This window comes from Sorex araneus, chromosome 3 (genome assembly GCF_027595985.1).
Source record: "Sorex araneus isolate mSorAra2 chromosome 3, mSorAra2.pri, whole genome shotgun sequence".
NCBI classification, from domain to species: domain Eukaryota; kingdom Metazoa; phylum Chordata; class Mammalia; order Eulipotyphla; family Soricidae; genus Sorex; species Sorex araneus.
Window position 1 is genome coordinate 185,473,143 of NC_073304.1, and position 17,474 is coordinate 185,490,616.

At 47.7% G+C, this 17,474-nt stretch overlaps 1 protein-coding gene across 1 annotated transcript in view; it reads right to left on the minus strand.

Annotated features, from left to right (window-relative positions):
* WRAP53 (WD repeat containing antisense to TP53) overlaps positions 1-17,474 on the minus strand; it is a 21,009-nt gene continuing 3,535 nt past the window's right edge. The window contains exons 5-11 of the mRNA XM_004605195.2: positions 2,413-2,501; positions 2,112-2,202; positions 1,874-2,006; positions 869-1,077; positions 626-729; positions 363-497; positions 1-238 (exon numbers count right to left, since the gene is read on the minus strand). Of these exons, the coding sequence (XP_004605252.2) occupies positions 1-238; positions 363-497; positions 626-729; positions 869-1,077; positions 1,874-2,006; positions 2,112-2,202; positions 2,413-2,501 (999 nt within the window). The remainder of the gene's footprint in view (positions 239-362; positions 498-625; positions 730-868; positions 1,078-1,873; positions 2,007-2,111; positions 2,203-2,412; positions 2,502-17,474) is intronic.

Below are 17,474 nucleotides of genomic sequence, written 5' to 3' on the forward strand. Positions count from 1 at the left end.
TTATGTAAACTCACCCCCACCTCCCATTGTCCCTCCCTGGCCCTTCTGAGCCTCGGGGGTATCGGTGTCCGGATCACCCCCACACCACCAGAGCTGAAGCTGACATTCCAGACGGCAGTGGCGCATGGAGAGCAAGGGAAGGTCCACTTCCTGCTCCCCTTCATCCCCGCTTTCGGTGGGCTCTGGAAATACACGCTGACCCGAGGCAGTGGCTAGCAGAGGCAGGCTAGGGTGCAGGCTGGAGGGAGAGATGGACAGGGCTATCAGTACCCTGAGTTGGGAAGCTTGCGCCATCTGGGATTCCTGCCCCCACCCGCAGGCCCCCCACCAAGGTCCCAAGATCCATGGAATTCGTTGATAACCTCACTCCGTTGGTGCAGTCCTCCTGGGGAAGAAAATTCAGCGCTAGCTCCGGCTTGCCCTCAGGCTCTATCTTGCTGGTGTCCCACACAGAGACGGCTCCACTAGTGCTGCCACTCACCAGAAACTGCCCAACTCTAGGAGAGAGAGGAGGGTGCTGACAGGGAGCTCCGGGCTAGACTCCTTCAGGGTATATCACACTGGGAATTAGGATCCTACAGCTGGGCCCTGGCATCCCTATAGGGATGGGGGCACAGTCACTCACGGGTCTAGATCAAAGTAGATACGCTGATTGGTGGTCACCTCTCGACCCAGAGACCACAGTGGGTGGCCAGGCTGCCGAAGATCCCAACACAGCAGCTCAGCATCCTGAAGACACAAGAGGCACATGGAGGTTCATCTTCTCTCCCTGTGTCAAAGCCATCTCTGCTTCCCTCGCGGCTTCCAGTTCCTCCCCACACCCATCTCCTAACAACCCACTCCTTCCAGTTCAGGATGCGAATTCTACCTTGCGGGCTCCAGAGAAGAAGCGATTGCCATCAGGATGAAAGCAGAGGTGAGTGATGCCCCCTCGGTGCCCTGCCAGCAGTGCAAGAGGGGAGCCATCATCCCAGGCATAAAGACCCAGGGAGCGGCCATAGGAGCCACAGGCGTAGAGGGGCTGGGTCGGGCTGAAGGCAATGCAAGAGAGGATGCCGCTCTGGCCCTGCTTTTTGGCTAGAAAGGGAGAGAACAAAGCGGAGAGCATTAAACAGCTAGTCAGAGGTGCACTGACGTCCATCCCAGAGCCCAGGTGCTAGCACTCAGTATCTCCCCAGTCACACTTAGTACAGACAACTCAAGACATGGTGTTTCTCACATCTGTCCCTTCTCCCTCCAAAAGGACTTAATGGCGCCCAACACTACTTTCTCCATCTCAAATCACCATTTTTCACTAAAGGACTGGGGAAAATTCAATCAGCTTAATCAATAGCTGAATAAATAGCAGTACTCCTACATTAAAAAAATAATAATAATGGGGGCTGGAGTGATAGCACATCGGGTAGGGCGTTTGCCTTGCATGCGGCCAACCCGGGTTCGATTCCCAGCATCCCATATGGTCCCCTGAGCACGGCCAGGGGTAATTCTTGAGTACAGAGCCAGGAGTGACCCCTAAGCATCGCTGGGTATGACCCAAAAAGCAAATAATAATAATAATAATAATAATAATAATAATAAAATAAAGGACTGTGGGGGTGGAAAGGCTCACACAGGAAAAATTTTGGATCAAGTTTGCCTCCAACTTTCTAGGGGTACCAAAATTTCAGAGACCAAAAAGTGCCCAGCCAACAGGACACTGAAGAAGAGTGAACCAGCGCTCCAAACAGTCCACTGATTTGGGACCGTTTCCATCCCGAGCAGTGGGTGCAACCTGCTTCCCAGGGCAGTGGATGACACGTCTCCGAACACACGAGGCACCCAGCATATAAACAGTGTGCTCTTCTAATTCCTCCTTCCTTAAAGATACACTTACCAAATGTGGCTCGGATCTCACAGTCTCTGCCAGGTCGGGCTGTGGAGAAAACACGCACAGTCCGATTGAAGCCACAGAAGAGCTGGGAGCCGTCCGGGGAGAAGCAGAGTGAGTGCGCTGCCGTCAGTTCATCCTGAGGGCAAGAAAGGGCTGAGAAGAGGCCCCGGCACCTCAGCTACTCTCCAGAAAGGAGAGCTGAGCCGGGGCGAGCCCAGAGGCTGGGTAAGGAGGTCTGTACCAGGTGATTGTAGGCACGAAAGGAGGCCCGAAGCTCTCCAGTGAATGCATCCCAGATGTGAATCGGATTCTCCCGGCTGCTGCTGGCCACGCTGAGAGAGACACCAACACTGAGGCACTGGTGCTACAAAGGAATGGGAGGAAACTACCTAACCACCCCTCTCAATTCATATCTAAAGGCGGCATCAAGCTGTACTCCCGAGAGGCCTGGCAAAACCTTCCTCTCAGTAAAGAATCTTCTGGAAACTGGGGGGAGACGGGGCAACTGGGAGACAGGCAGGGAAGCAAAGACCATCACTTACTAGGAGGTGTCTGGCTGAGCTGAAGACATCAGAGAATACCAGCAGTAGTCATAGATGGTGTCACCTTCCACCATCCGGAGCACTGGGGCCTGGGCAGAGACAGGAAGCTTGGGTCACCGGCCAGGAAAGAAGGCAGGGAGGGAGTAGCAGTCTTACCACTGAGGAAGGCAGTCTGCTGGCACTTGCCAGGCAAAAGGCTGATGAGGTAAAATTAGTGCGGAATAGATGCCCAAACTCCATATCCAACGATCAGTTCAGTCTCCTGGGCATCAGACCCAGGTCACCAAAAGTGACACATGCTTACCCTTTTGTTTTTCAGAGGGACAAATAACATCCCATGTAATCCTCAGAAAATCTGATGCTGGGGACAGAAAATGCCAGCAGGCTGAGATCATTTAGGAGGCCTCAGTTTGCTTGCTGAAACTAAATGGTCCCCCGAAGAACACCAGGAGCAATCCCCAAGCCAGGAGTACCCCTTGAACAATGCCAATTTCGGCCGCAAAACAAAAATAAAAGCCCCAAAATTCTTGGGCTGGGGAGACAGATTAGCAGGCTGGAGCATAAGCTTGGCGGGACCCTGAGTAGGATCCTGGCACATGGTCCCCTGAGCACTGCAAGGTCAGAAGCAATCCAAAGCTTCATTGCATTAGTAAACCCAGAGCACTGATGGTGTGACCACCCACCACCCACGAAAGAGAGAGAGAGGAAGAGAGAGAGAGAGAAGCAAAAACATACATTACACAGTTCAAACAGGTCAGAGACATCATACAGTGGGTAGAGTGTCTGCCTGTACACAGCCAATTTGGGTTCAATCCCTGGCCCTTCATAATATGGTCTCCTGAGCCCACCAGTAGTGATCACTAAGTGCAGAACCAGTAGTAACCCCTGAACATCACCAAGTGTGGCCCAAAAACTAAAACAAAACTATTTCAAATATGCAAAATAATATTAACAACAAAAAACTACCCTGTGATTCTACCAATCTCCTTAAAAAATAAAATTATGGGGCCGGACTGATAGTACAGTGGGTAGGGCATTTGCCTGGCATGCAGCTGACCCAGGTTTAATCCCCAGCATCCCATATGGTCCCCTGAGCACCACCAGGAGTAATTCCTGAGTGCAGAGCCAGGAGTAACACTTGAGCATCGCTGGGTGTGACCCATAAAGCAAAAAAAAGAAAAAAATATAGAAAAAACTATAGAGGCAGGAAAGATAGAACAGTGGGTAAAGGCCAGTCCACCCAAGTTCCAGCCCCAGAACCATGTATGGTTCCCCAAACACAGCCAGGACTGAGCCCTGAGCACTGAGCCAGGAGTAAGCCCTGAATACTGCTAGAGATGGCCCCCAACTGAAAATAAATAATAAAATAAAAATAAATTAAAACTCAACAGGCTGAGCTTGTTTTTTTTTTTTTTTTTTTGCTTTTTGGGTCACACCCAGCGATGCTCTGGGGTTACTCCTGGCTTTGCACGCAAGAATTACTCCTGGCAGTGCTTGGGGGACCATATGGGATGCTGGGGATTGAACCCGGGTCGGCCATGTGTAAGGTAAACGCCCTACCCACTGTGCTATCGCTCCGGCCCTGAGCTTAGTTTTTGCCTGCATGAGGACCAGGTTCCAACAATGACAACACATGTTCCCCCAGCACCACCAGAAGAGACATCCCTTCATCCCCTCAAAGCAGAGTCAGTAGAAGCCTATGAGCACTAACAGGTATGTTCCCCTCCCCAAAAGCAAACCAAACAAAATCATTGTTTTTTTTTTTTTGGGGGGGGGCGCAAACCTGCAAGTGATCAGGACTTCTGGTTCCACACTCAGCTATCACTCCTGGTGGGCTTAATTACCATTTGGGGTGTAGAGGATCAAATGGTAATCTGTAAAGTAAGCACCCTACCTGCTGTATTATCTCTCCAGCCCCAAATCAAGCAATTTTTTTAAAAAATAGAAATAAGGGAGACTGGAGCGATAGCACAGCAGGTAGGGCGTTTGCCTTGCACGTGGCCGACCGACCCGGGTTTGATTCCCAGCATCCCATATGGCCCCCTGAGCAGGAGGGGTAATTCCTGAGTGCATAGCCAGGAGTAACCTCTGTGCATCGCCGGGTGTGACCCAAAAAGAAAAAAAAAATAATAAGGTTATAGTACACTTCAATCTGGAACCACCCACATTCCAGTTTGGGGCACATAATTACATAATTCCCTCCTTATGGTACTCTTCTAGTTCCCGTTTTAAAATAAAAAAGTTTGGGGCTGTAGCAATAGCACAGCGGATAGGGCGTTTACCTTGAACGCGGCCAACCTGGGTTCGATTCCCAGCAACCCATATGGTCCCCTGAGCACCACCAGGGGTAATTCCTGAGTGCAGAGCCAGGAGTGACCCCTGTGCATTGGCGGGTGTGACCCAAAAAGCAAAAAAATAAAAAATGAAAAAGTTTTGGGGTCACACCTGGCAATGCTCAGGGGTCACTTCTGGCTCTGCACTAAGGGATCACTCCTGGCAGTCCCCAGGGGACCATATAGAATGCTCAAGTCAGGCTCATGAAAGGCAAGTGCTTTAACCGCTGTACTTTCTCTCTAGTCCCTTCCTATTTCCTAAATAAAACTACTTTAAAAAAAAAAGGGGGGGGTGGGCCTGGAGCGATAGCACAGAGGGTAGGGTGTTTGCCTTGCACGTGGCCGACACAGGTTCTATTCCCAGCATCCCATATGGTCTCCGAGCACCGCCAGAAGTAATTCCTGAGGGCAGAGCCAGGAGTATCTCCTGTGCATTGCCAATGTGACCCACTGTATCACCGTATTAATGTCATCCCATTGCTCATCGATCTGCTGGAGCAGGCACCAGTAATGTCTCCATTGTGAGACTTGTTACTGGTTTTGGCATAGCGAATACGCCACAGGTAGCTTGCCAGGCTCTGCTGTGCAGACGAGATACTCTCGGTAGCTTGCCCGGCTCTCAGAGAGGGGCGGAGGAATCAAACTCGGGTCGGCTACATGCAAGGCGAACACCCTACCCGCTGTGCTATGGCTCCAGCCCAGTGTGACACAAAAAGAAAAAAAAGTGGGGGGCAGTGGTGATGAGGGATGTTTCAGCTATAGATAATTTGCCTTGTATATGTAAAGCTCTGAGTTCAACCCCCAGAATTTCTCTCTCCAGAAAGAGAAAACTATATGGTTATGGGAACAGTTCAATGTCTAAGGGTGCCTAGCCTACAAGGCATGAATTTGAGCCCCAGTGCTGCCCATGGGGAGACAGGTAGAGAAGAGCCCAGAATTCCTGCCTCAAAACAGCATGAAACCTTCAGCACACAGCTTGGGTGGGCCAGAACCGCAAATGAAAGATGCATGAACTCTGTACTCGGGAAGGAGCATGAGACCCTGCAAGCACATGTGTGAGCATCAGAGACTCGGGCTAGCAGTCAGAAGATGCAAGAGCACGATTACATGAGTGGGTCCCCTGGTGAGTACCACATCCAATAGGGTGACACCCAGTCACCACAACAGCAGCAACAAAGGGAAAGGAAAATAAAAGTATGTCGAAGTTAATGAGCTGAAGAAATAGCACAGGGATTCAGTGTTTGTCTTTATGAACTGACCCTGGCTCAATCCCTGACACCATATATGGTCCCCTGAGCATCACCAGTAATGACCCTAAGCACAAAACCAAAAGTAAGCCGTGAGTACTGCCACATGTGGCCCCCCAAAAAAAGTGTGTTAAAGCCTATGGGGGTCAGAGAGATGGATCAAAAGGCTGAAATGCAGGGGTTGGGGCAATAGTACAGCAGGTGGGGTGCTTGCCTTGCATGCAGATTTTACCCCTGGCATTCCATATGGTCCCGGACACCTCCAGGAGTAATTCCTGAGTGGAGAGCCAGGAGTGGGAATAACCCCTGAGCATCACCACATGTGGCCCAAAAATAAAGAACAAGGCAGTCCTGGGGTTAGTTCCAGCACCTCACAGTAACATGAGCACTAAACTAAGTTCCTGGACACCACCAGATGTGACCCCAATAAAAGAATTAAAACGTTGGTAAGGCCAGGGAGCTGGCTCAGATGGCAAGAGCACATGTCTTTTGTATGGGTGTCCAAGCTTAATTACTGGAGCCATATGGTCCTGCAAGCACAAGGACCTCTGGGAGTGACCACCAACATTAAACTGGGAGGAGCCCTAAAGCACCTTAGGGTTTACTAAGGGGTGTGTCCCCCCAAATGAAACACAAAAGTTAAAACCTCTTTCCTCTGAAACAATATCCTGATTTTAACATCCCATACATCTCTTCAGAATTTTCATCCAGCAAAAAAAACAGGATATAACATTATCTTAGAGATCCTTCACATTACCATTAGTAATAGAGGCTGGAAAAAGTATAGGAGGTAAGGCACCTGCATGTTTGAGGCTATGGCAGCTGCAACCCTGTTTTTTTTGGTTTTTTTTTTTTTTTGCTTTTTGGGTCACACCTGGCAATGCTCAGCGGTTACTCCTGGCTTTGCATTCAGGAATTACTCCTGGTGGTGCCCAGGGGACCATATGGGATGCTGGGAATCGAACCCAGGTCGGCTGTATGCAAGGCAAACGCCCTATCTGCTGTACTATCACTCCAGCCCCTGCAACCCTAGTTTGAGTCCCTTACATCAGGTGTCAGTCCTGAGCACAAGCAGGAAATAGTCCCTGAGCATAACTGAATGAGAACCAAACACACCCCCCCATACACACACACATACAACCAGAGTAACACACACAGTAACATACTGCATGTGTAGAGAGAGCCCTGAGAGTGGGAGCTCTGACCCAGCACTTGCACTGCTGAGACCCAAATACTCCTACCACACACACACACACACACACACACACACACACACACACACACACACACACACACACACACACACACACACAGAGTAACATACTGCATGTGTAGAGAGAGCCCTGAGAGTGGGAGCTCTGATTCAGCACTTGCACTGCTGAGACCCAAACACCCCTACCACACACACACACACACACACACACACAGAGAGTAACATACTGCATGTGTAGAGACAGCCCTGAGAGTGGGAGCTCTGACTCAGCACTTGCACTGCTCTGCAGCACTACCCACTTCTATCCTGCTGCTCTGACACTCACGATGACGTTCAGGCTTTGGTTCATGTGCTTCAATTTTCTGGTCTCCATATTGGAGGGTGCCAGAAATTGAAATGTTAGTTTCAATTAAAAAGTTCAATTACTGGGTTCTATGACAGAATACATGTCTGTTTTGCTGAATAATGTCACATACTTTCCAAATTTATTCTCCTGCCAGCAGTAAATAAGTGTTCTTTGTTCCCTCTTGATTTTGCCAGACTTCGTTGTTTCTCAATTTGAAGGCTGTGAAAAGGAATTTGATTATGATATACATTTGTATTCTTCTCATTATTAGCAAGTTCAGACGTTTTTCTATGTTCATCAGCATTCAAGTCACCTTTTCCTAATTTTTACTCACTTCTTTCCTTTTTTTTTTTTTGTTTTTGGGGTACACTTAGCAGTGCTCAGTGTTTACTCCTGCCATGATGCTCAGCAGACTATATTCAGTCCTGGGAAGCAAACCCAGGTTGGTCACACACGAGGCAAGCTGTATTATCTCTCTAGTCCCATTTACTCATTTCTCTAATAGGCTATTGTCTTTCTCTGCCTAATCTGAAGGAAATATTGGCTACTAGCTAGTCCTTTTGTCTGTGATTTGCTAGCCCTTGAGGTAATGTCACCAGCAACAATTTTTGTTTCCATTTCTCCACTCTCACCCAGGTGTCTGGTGCTTGGTAGAGGGCTCCATCCCTCAGTACCTCAAATCCATCGTGTCCATAAAGAACCCAGCACCTGCCCTGGGAAATCTGTTCTTCTTCCTGTGCTCTAAATCCAGTTTACAAGCCCAATTTTGACTACTCTTTACTCCCCTTCTGCTCTACATCCACTCAGTAACAAATCTTGCTAATTCTACCTTCAAAGATTCTTTTTTTTTTCTTTTTGAGTCACACTTAGCAATGCTCAGGAGTTACTCCTGGCTCTGCACTCAGGAATTACTCCTGGCAGTGCTTAGGGGACCAACGGGATGCCAAGGATCGAATCCAGGTCGGCCGCATGCAAGGCAAACACCCTACCCGATATGCTACCGTTCCGGCCCCTCAAAGATTCTCCTGAACATTCTTACTTCCCATTCAAAACCAATACATTTTTGAGAGCACTTTTGCAACACTATATTTTCTCTTGTACCAGACACTTTTTTTTTGTTCTTTTTTGGGTCACATCTGGCAATGCACAGGGGTTACTCCTGGTTCTGCACTCAGGAACCACTCCTGGCGGTGCTCAGGGGACCATATAAAATGCTGGGAATCGAACCCGGGTCGGCCGCGTGCAAGGCAAACGCCCTACCCGCTGTGCTATCGCTCCAGCCCCATTGTACCAGACACTTTTACCTGCCCATCTGTGCTGCATACTGCATCCACACCAAGGCCCTAAAGATCATCTCATCAAATTAGAATTTTTAAGAAATTTCTGTTTAAAACATTACAGTGTAACTGGAGAGACAGTACAAAGGGCAAGATGCTTGCCATGCATGCAGTCAACCCCAGTTTGATCCCCAGCATTACACATGGTCCCCTGAGTATCCGCAATAAGCCCTGAGCACAACTGGGTACAGCCCAAATCACACCAAAATAAAAAACAACATTGCAAAGACTGCACCTTATCCTCAGTATGAAATCCAATCTCTTTACAGTGCTTTCCTTTATAAGAAACCTACCTCATAAGGTTCGTTTCCCTGCATTTCTTTTTTGGGCCACACCTGACAGGGCCCAGGGATCACTTCCTAGTGCAGCTCAGGGAACCATATGTAGTACTGGAATCAAACTTGAGTAGGCTGCGTGCAAGAGAAGCATCCTAGCTGGTGTACTATCTCTCCAATTCCATACTCCTTTAAAATCTTTATATCGGGCAGAGTAAGTACAGGAGAAAAGGCACTTGCATACAGAGTCCTGAGCATGGCCCAGAGGCATAACTGAACACAGAGTCAGGAATAGACAAAGCATCACCAGGTGTAACCCTTCCCCAATAGATTAAATAAATGAATAAAATCTCTATACCCCACCAACGTGACTCAGTTCCCAGAAGGTTCCATTCACCAAATTCTCAAATTACAGTTTTTTTGGGTCAGAGCTATAGTATAGTAAGCAAAATGCTTGCCTTGCACATGGCTGACCTGAGTTTAATCCCGGGCACCACATATGGTCCCCTCAACACTGCCAGGAGTGATCTCTGAGCACTGCTGAGTGTGACTCCCCCTCAAAGAAAACAGGTAGAATTTTTTTTTTTCATAGATATTCATTTAGGCCCTAAAGAGCAAGAGCTTTAAAACAATGGCAGTGAAGGGACGAATAAAATAAAGTTAAATTGAACTTGATTTGGTAATTAATTGGATAAGGGGGGGGGTTGGAAAAGGAAGATTAAAACATGAGACTTTGGCTTCAGGTTTGGGTATCTGAGGCTGGTTGTCAGAACCTAGGTACACAGAAGTATCAGGTGCCAATGTGTTGAATGAGGGAGAATCATACAGCATATACATCAACATTTTTGTTTTTATCTGCGTTTTTCAGTACAGGAACTGAACTCAGGGCCTCAGAGATGCGAGACACCTGCTCCCTAACTAAGTCACATCACAGCCATACTTGTGATGGGATGTATAAACACTAAGAATTTTTTTTCTTTTTTTTTTTGCTTTTTGGGTCATACAGATGCACTCCTGGCTCTTCACTCAGGAATTACTACTGGCAATGCTCAGGGGACCATATGGGAATATGGGATGCTGGGATTCGAACCCGGGTCGGCCGCATGCAAGGCAAACACCCTACCCGCTGTGCTATCGCTCCAGCCCTTAACTAAGAATTTATACAAAGAGAAAGATCAATCCTCTGAACAAAACATTGGGAATGAGGGGCAAGAGTGACAGTACAGCAGATACAGCACTTGCCTTACAAGCAGCTGATCTGAGTTTGATCCTTGATACCTCAGATTGTCCCTAGAGCCCACCAGGAATGATCCCTGAGCACAGATTCATGAATAAGCCCTAAGCATCTCCAGGTAGCCTGTAACACTGTTGTCCCGTTCATCAATTTGCTCGAGCAGGCACCACTAAGATCTCCATTGTGAGACTTGCTGTTACTGTTTTTGGCATATCGAATATGCCACGGGTAGCTTGCCAGGCTCTGCCATGCGGGCGAGATACTCTTGGTAGCTTGCCAGGCTCCCCGAGAGGGGCTGAGGATCAAACCCAGGTCGGCCACGTGCAAGGCAAACGCCCTACCTGCTGTGCTATCACTCCAGCCCAAGCATCTCCAGGTATGACCTAAAAACCCAATACCCAAATAAATAGAATTTGGGAATGTGAAAATTTACTCTCTCCAGTCTGAGATGGGAACATAGTATGCAGACTCCCTGGAGAGAACAAGAGTGTGCAAGTCTCAGCCAAGAGCCACAGGATAAGAAAAGAAAGCAGGGCAGAGGCTGAGAAATAAGGGCAGGTGTTTCAGAAAGCTCTGCTGAAAAGACAGAAAATTGAGGGGAGGGGGTTGGAGTGATAGCACAGCGGTTAGGGCATTTGTGGTCGACCCAGGTTTGATTCCCAGCATCCCATATGGTCCCCTGAGCAATGCCAGGTGTAATTCCTGAGTGCAGAGCCAGGAGTAACCCCTGTGCATCTCCAGGTGTGACTTAAAATGGGAAAAAAAAAAAAGAAAATTGAGGGGAGGAACTAGGAAATTTTGTTAAGAAGAAAATACAGGACACAGTAATCCCTAGAAATGTCCTCCCCTAATTTCCCCACTTACATATAAATTTTATCAATTTCCGAGGTCTGGAGCGATAGAACAGCGGGTAGGGCGTTTGCCTTGCACGCGGCCGACCCGGGTTCTAATCCCAGCATCCCATATGGTCCCCTGAGCACCGCCAGGGGTAATTCCTGAGTGCAGAGCCAGGAGTAACCCCTGTGCATCGCCGGGTGTGACCCAAAACCCCCCAAAAAAAAATTTTATCAATTTCCAAATACTAAGTGTGAACACTAAAAAATACCAGGTGAGGAAGCCAGAAACATAGTATAGCAGGTAAGGTACTTGCCCTGCACATGGCTGGCCCTGGCACCCCATGTGGTGGTCCCCAGAGCTCATCAGGAGTAACCTCTAAGCACAGACCCAGGAGTAAGCCCTGAGCACTGCTGGGTGTGGCCCAAAAACAAAACAAAAACAAAAGCAAAAAGAACCCACTAAATTAAAAATGCCAGGCCAGGAGCAGAGCAATAGTACAGCAAGCAGATAGGGCATTTGCCTTGCATGCAGCTGACCAGGTTCAATCCCTGGCATCCCACATGGTCCCCCGAACACTGCCAGAAGTAATTCCTGAGTGCAGAGCCAGGAGCAACCCCTGAGCATCGCTGGGTGTAACCCCCCCCCCAAAAAAAAAATGTGTAGCTGTTCATCAAAACAAGAATAAAGGGAAGGGGAAAAGAGGAGGGAATGAAACATTTTCTTTTTTTTTTTGGCTTTTTGGGTCACATCTGGCGATGCACAGGGGTCACTCCTGGCTCATGCACTTAGGAATTACACCTGGCAGTGCTCAGGGGACCATGTGGGATGCTGGGAATCGAACCCGGGTCATCTGCGTGCAAGGCAAATGCCCTACCCACTGTGCTATTGCTCCAGCCCAGGAATAAAACATTTTCTTAATGAAATATAGGCCCAGGGAACTAGCTCAAGGGGCTAGAACACATGCTTCAGATGCAGGAACCCTTAATTCAATCCCTGGCACTAAGAATGGCCAGGAGTGACCCCTAATCACTAAGTCAAGAGCAGCCCCCAAATGGGGGCTGGAGTGACAGCACAGCAGGTAGGGCGTTTGCTTTGCACACGGCCGACCCGGGTTCGATCCCCACCATCCCATATGGTCCCCTGAGCACCGCCAGGAGTAATTCCTGAGTGCATGATCCAGGAGTAATCCTGTGCATCGCTGGGTGTGACCCAAAAAGCAAAAAGAAAAAAAAGAGTAGCCCCAAGAATTGATGGGTGTGGGTCTCAAACCAAATAATCAAATATGTATATGTACATACATATACATAGACATTTTACTTTTTAAAAAAAGTTTGATGTGAGGGAGTTCACACTTGGCCATGTTCCTGGCTCTGTCCTGGCAGTGCTCAAAGAACCATATGTGGTGCAGGTGACAGAACCATAGTCAGCCAAGTACAAGGCAAGTACTCTTCCTGCTCTGCCATCTCTCAGACCAAATAAGGGACCTTCTTTGTGTTTTTGGTTTGGTTTTTTTATTTTGTTGGGAGAGTTACATAATTTGGGCCACACCTAGTGATGCTCAGGGTTACCCCTGTCTTTGCACTCAAGAATTACTTCTGGGATGAGGGGGATCAGGTCGGCCATGTGCAAGGCAAGTGCCCTACTCCTGTGCTATCCCTCAAACCCCTTTTATCTGTTTTGTTCCTGACTAAATCCCAGCACATTAAAAAAAAAAAGTACATTCTATATGCTAGGCATACTACATTCCATATACTAGACATACAGAATGTACTTAACGAAAATTTGTTGACCAAAGGACCAGAAAGATTGCTTAACAGATTAGAGATATGCTTTGCACATTGGAATCCTATGTTCCATTCCTGATACAACCTGGTTCCCCAATACCACCAGGACTAACTCCTGAGCAAAGCCAGAACAGCCCAGATGTGACCCAAAGTCAAAAAAGGGGGAAAAAAAGAAAAAAAGGAAATCTGTTAACCAAAGGCACTTAAAGAATGACCGAGGGGCCAGAGCACTAGTACAATGGGTAGGGTGCTTGTCTTGCACACAGCCAGTCCAAATTCAATCTTCAGCATCCCATATAGTCCCCCGAGCCTGCCAGGAGTAAGCCCTGAGCATCACTGGTGTGGCCAAAAAAACAAATAAACAAATAATACACATTTGCAGGCCAGTAAAAAAGTGCCAGAGGGCAGACAGTACAGTGGGTAAGATACTTGCCTTGCTTGGGACCCAGATTCAATCTAGGTTCCTCAAACCTGCCAGGATTAATCCCTGAATGCAGAGCCTCGGCTAAGCCATAATCAGCACCAGGTGTGATCCAAAAACAGAAAACAAAAATAAAAGTACAGCAGGCACAGTGCACCCAATCTGGGTTTGATCCCTGGCACCACATATGAGCACTGTCTGGGAGTGATCCCTAAGCACAGAGCCAAGAGCAAGCACTGAAGACTGCTGGATGGATGAGGCCCAAAATCTGAAACAAACAACAACAACAAAAAGATATTGCATTTTACTTCATAATCCTCAGAGTTCCTGGCAATTCTGGGTTTCTGTTTGTTTGTTTGTTTGTTTGTTTTGTCATACTTGGCAATGCTCAGGGATTACTCCTGGCTCTGCACCAGAAAATACTCCCTGTGGTACTCGAGGGACTATATGGATGTCAAAAATCAAACCTGGTTGTCCACATGCAAGGCAAACACTCTACTGCTACAATATCACTATAGTCCCTCATGGCAATTCTTATTGCAAAGAAAGTTGGGTACATTGGGTTAGAGTTACAGTACAGCAGGGAAGGCCATTGTCTTGCATGAACTGACCCAGATTGAATCCCGGGCACCCCATATAGTCCCCTGAGCATCACAAGAAGTAATTTCTGAGCAGAGAGGAGTAAACCCTGAGCAGATCTGAATGTGACCCCCAAAAAAAGGTTGGGTGCAACTACTATGTGAAAAGAGAGAAAAAGTGTGTATGTGTACATGTGTGCGTGCATGTGCAAGCACCAATATTACATAAAAACAAGGTGGAGAACCTGAGTAACAGTATAGTAGATAAATCACCTGCCTTGTACCTGGTCAACCCTAGCATCACATATGGTCCCCTGAGTCCCTTAAGAATGATCCCAGTTGGACCACAGCAAGTAGAGTGTTTGCTCTGCACACGGCTGACCCAGCTTCAATCTCAGGCATCCCATATGGTCCCCCAAGCACTGCCAGGAGTAATTACTGAGTGCAGAGCCAGGAGTAACCCCTGAGTATCACTGGGTGTGACCCAAAAAGAAAAAAAAGAAAAAAAAAAAAGGAATGATCCCTGAGGGGATGTAGCAGTCACATAGCAGGTGAAATGCTTTCCTTGCATAGGGCTATCCCAGGTTCAGTCCGTGGCATCTAACATGGTCCACAGAGCACCACCAGGGGTAATTCCTGAGTGCCGAACATCTCCGGATATGGGCCTCCTTCCCCAAGAAAGAGGGATCTGAGTGCAGAGCCTAAGTAGGCCCTGAACATTGCTGATATGACTCCAAAACAAAACACTTAAAAAAAAAAAAAAAGGGAAGGAGGCAACCAGGACCACACCTGTTAGTGCTCAGGTAGCCATGCAGAGCTAGAGATCAAACCCAGAGCATGGTGTATGTCAGCCATGTGTTTGAGACCTAGCCCCGGACTGTACATTAATTCTTATGTTTGTTTTGTTTTGGGGCCACACCCAGCTGTGTTCAGGGCTTACTTCTGGCTCTGTGCTCCAGGGTCATTCCTAGAGATGAGTGGAGAATCATAAGCAGTGCCAGGGATCAAACTAGGGTTGGCTGCATGCAGGGAACGTGCCTTAACCCCTGTGTTAGCTTTCCCTTTTCAGACAAAAAAATTATTGAGCATATCCCTGGAAATCTACTTACCTTCTTTAAGCGAAGGAACGAAAAGGTCCACCCCTACCCTTACCACACTGCTACTATTGGCTCCCTGAGGGTCAGTATCACCCACTTTGGGAAAGAATGTCCTAGAGGAAGGATTCTGAGCCTTCACAGGGTCAAGTCCTCTAACGTGTTCAGGATTCTGCTTTCACCCAGCCCTCCAGGACTGTCAGCCCTTTCTCCCACAGCATGACTCCTCCCTTTCTACCAGTCATCCATCCTACCAATTATAACACCACCCCACCAGTCCTCCTTCAGCCCTACATTCACATTAGTCGCCTTTCCATTTCTCAGCTTCCTTTCATAGAAAAACTTTCAGTTTTCAGTTCTCTTCCCATTCCAATCAGTCCTGCCTCCATTACTCATCTGAAAATGTTCCTGTCAAGGTCACTAATTGACTTCTTGAAGACTCTCAAAAGCATCAGACATGACTCGCTACTTCTATCATTGTCATTTCTCCTGCACCCATTCATGAATGCCAGTGCATTGAGGGATCTACCTGAGCTTTCCCTCTCTCCATCTATTCTCTCTCTCTTTTTTTTTTTTTTGGTTTTTTTGTGTCATACCCGGCGATACACAGGGGTTACTCCTGGCTCATGCACTCAGGAATTAACTCCTGGTGGTACTCAGGAGACCAGATGGGATGCCGGGAATTGAACCCGGGTCAGCCATTTGCAAGGCAAACGCCCTATCCACTGTGCTATCGCTCCAGCGCCTCTATTCTCTCTTAATACTAACCCTGTTCTCTTGAGACAAGATGAACCCTACTTCTCAAAGACTAATCCCAGCCCCAACATCTTCCCCACACTCTTTCTTTGGTGTGTGCTCAGGGATCACTTCTGGCAGTGCTTAGGGAACTGGATGGGGTGCCCAAGATCAAAGCTGGGTTGGGCACATGCATGGCAAGAGCACTCCCCTATACTATCTCTTATACCCTCTCCCATTCTTATTTTATCTACCCGGGGCCATACTAGGTAGTGTTGAGGGGCCACTCCTGGCTCTAATGCACAGAAGACCAAATACAGTGTCAGGGTTGAACCGTTCAATTTGGGTCGCCCTGTGCAAGGCAAGCACCCTTACCCTCTGCACTATCTCTATAGGACCATCGCCTAATTCCTCCCTTTAGCTTTACCATTCAGATTTAATGCACCTAAAAACCTTAGATTTACCCCAATATCTCTTCATATTTCTGTTTTTCCTCCTGAAAATCATCACCTACCCACACAAGTTTGGCTATTCCCCTTAACTCTTCTCTTCCCTGAACTTCCACACTCAATCAACGAACAAGCACTATAAAATTGACTTCACATTCACCCACATCTCTCTAACTCTCTCAATACCACCATCATTTCTTACTTGGAGACCACAATAACTGAATCCTCCTCTTCATCCATTCTCAAACTTAGCCATTTCACTCTTCTAAGAGTTTCCTGTGATTTCCCAGATGAATCAAATGCTCCACATACTATGATTGTTTGCCTACATACTGTGACTGTTCACCTCTCCAGACTCCCCACAGTCACTCCCTCACTGGCTTCAACACAGACAGTGGCCCTTCTTTCTCACCAACCTGCAGGTCCCTGCTCAAATGGCTCTTTTTCAGGGAGTTCTTCCCTGACCATTTCAAAAGTGGTATTTGCTAGCTATTCTCTCCTTATCCTGTTTCACAGCGTCTTATTAGAAACTAATAATTTTCTTTTGCACGGATGTAGGGGATTGAACCAGGCACAGCTACATGCAGGCAAGAGCCCTACCCTTTCCGGCCCCTCCCACTTTGTTTGTTTGTTTGAGGGCCACACCCAGCAATGCCCAGGAATCACTCCTGGTGGTGCTTGAAGAACCATATAGAGGGGCTGGAGCAGCAGATAAGGCGTTTGCCTTGCACTCGGCCGACCCAGGTTCAATTCCCAGCATCCCATATGGTCCCCTGAGCACCGCCTGAGGTAATTCCTGAGTGCAGAGCCAGGTGTAACCCTTGTGCATCACCAGGTGTGACCCAAAAAGGAAAAAAAAAAAAGAAAGAAACATATGGGAAGCCAGAGATCAAACCAAGGGTAAATTCCTTACCCTTACCCACTGTACAATATAGCTTTGGCCCCTCCCTGTTTTTTTTTTTTCTTTTTTATGGGGAGGAGGGGGCTTTTTGGGTCAAACCCGGCAATGCTCAGGGGTTACTCCTGGCTCTGCACATAGGAATTACTCCTGGCAGTGCTTGGGGGAACCCTATGGGATACCAGGGATCAAACCCGGGTAGGTCATGTGCAAGGCAAAGACCCTACCCACCGTACTATCGCTCTGACTCCCTGTTTTTTCTTAAAATAATTTTTTTTTAT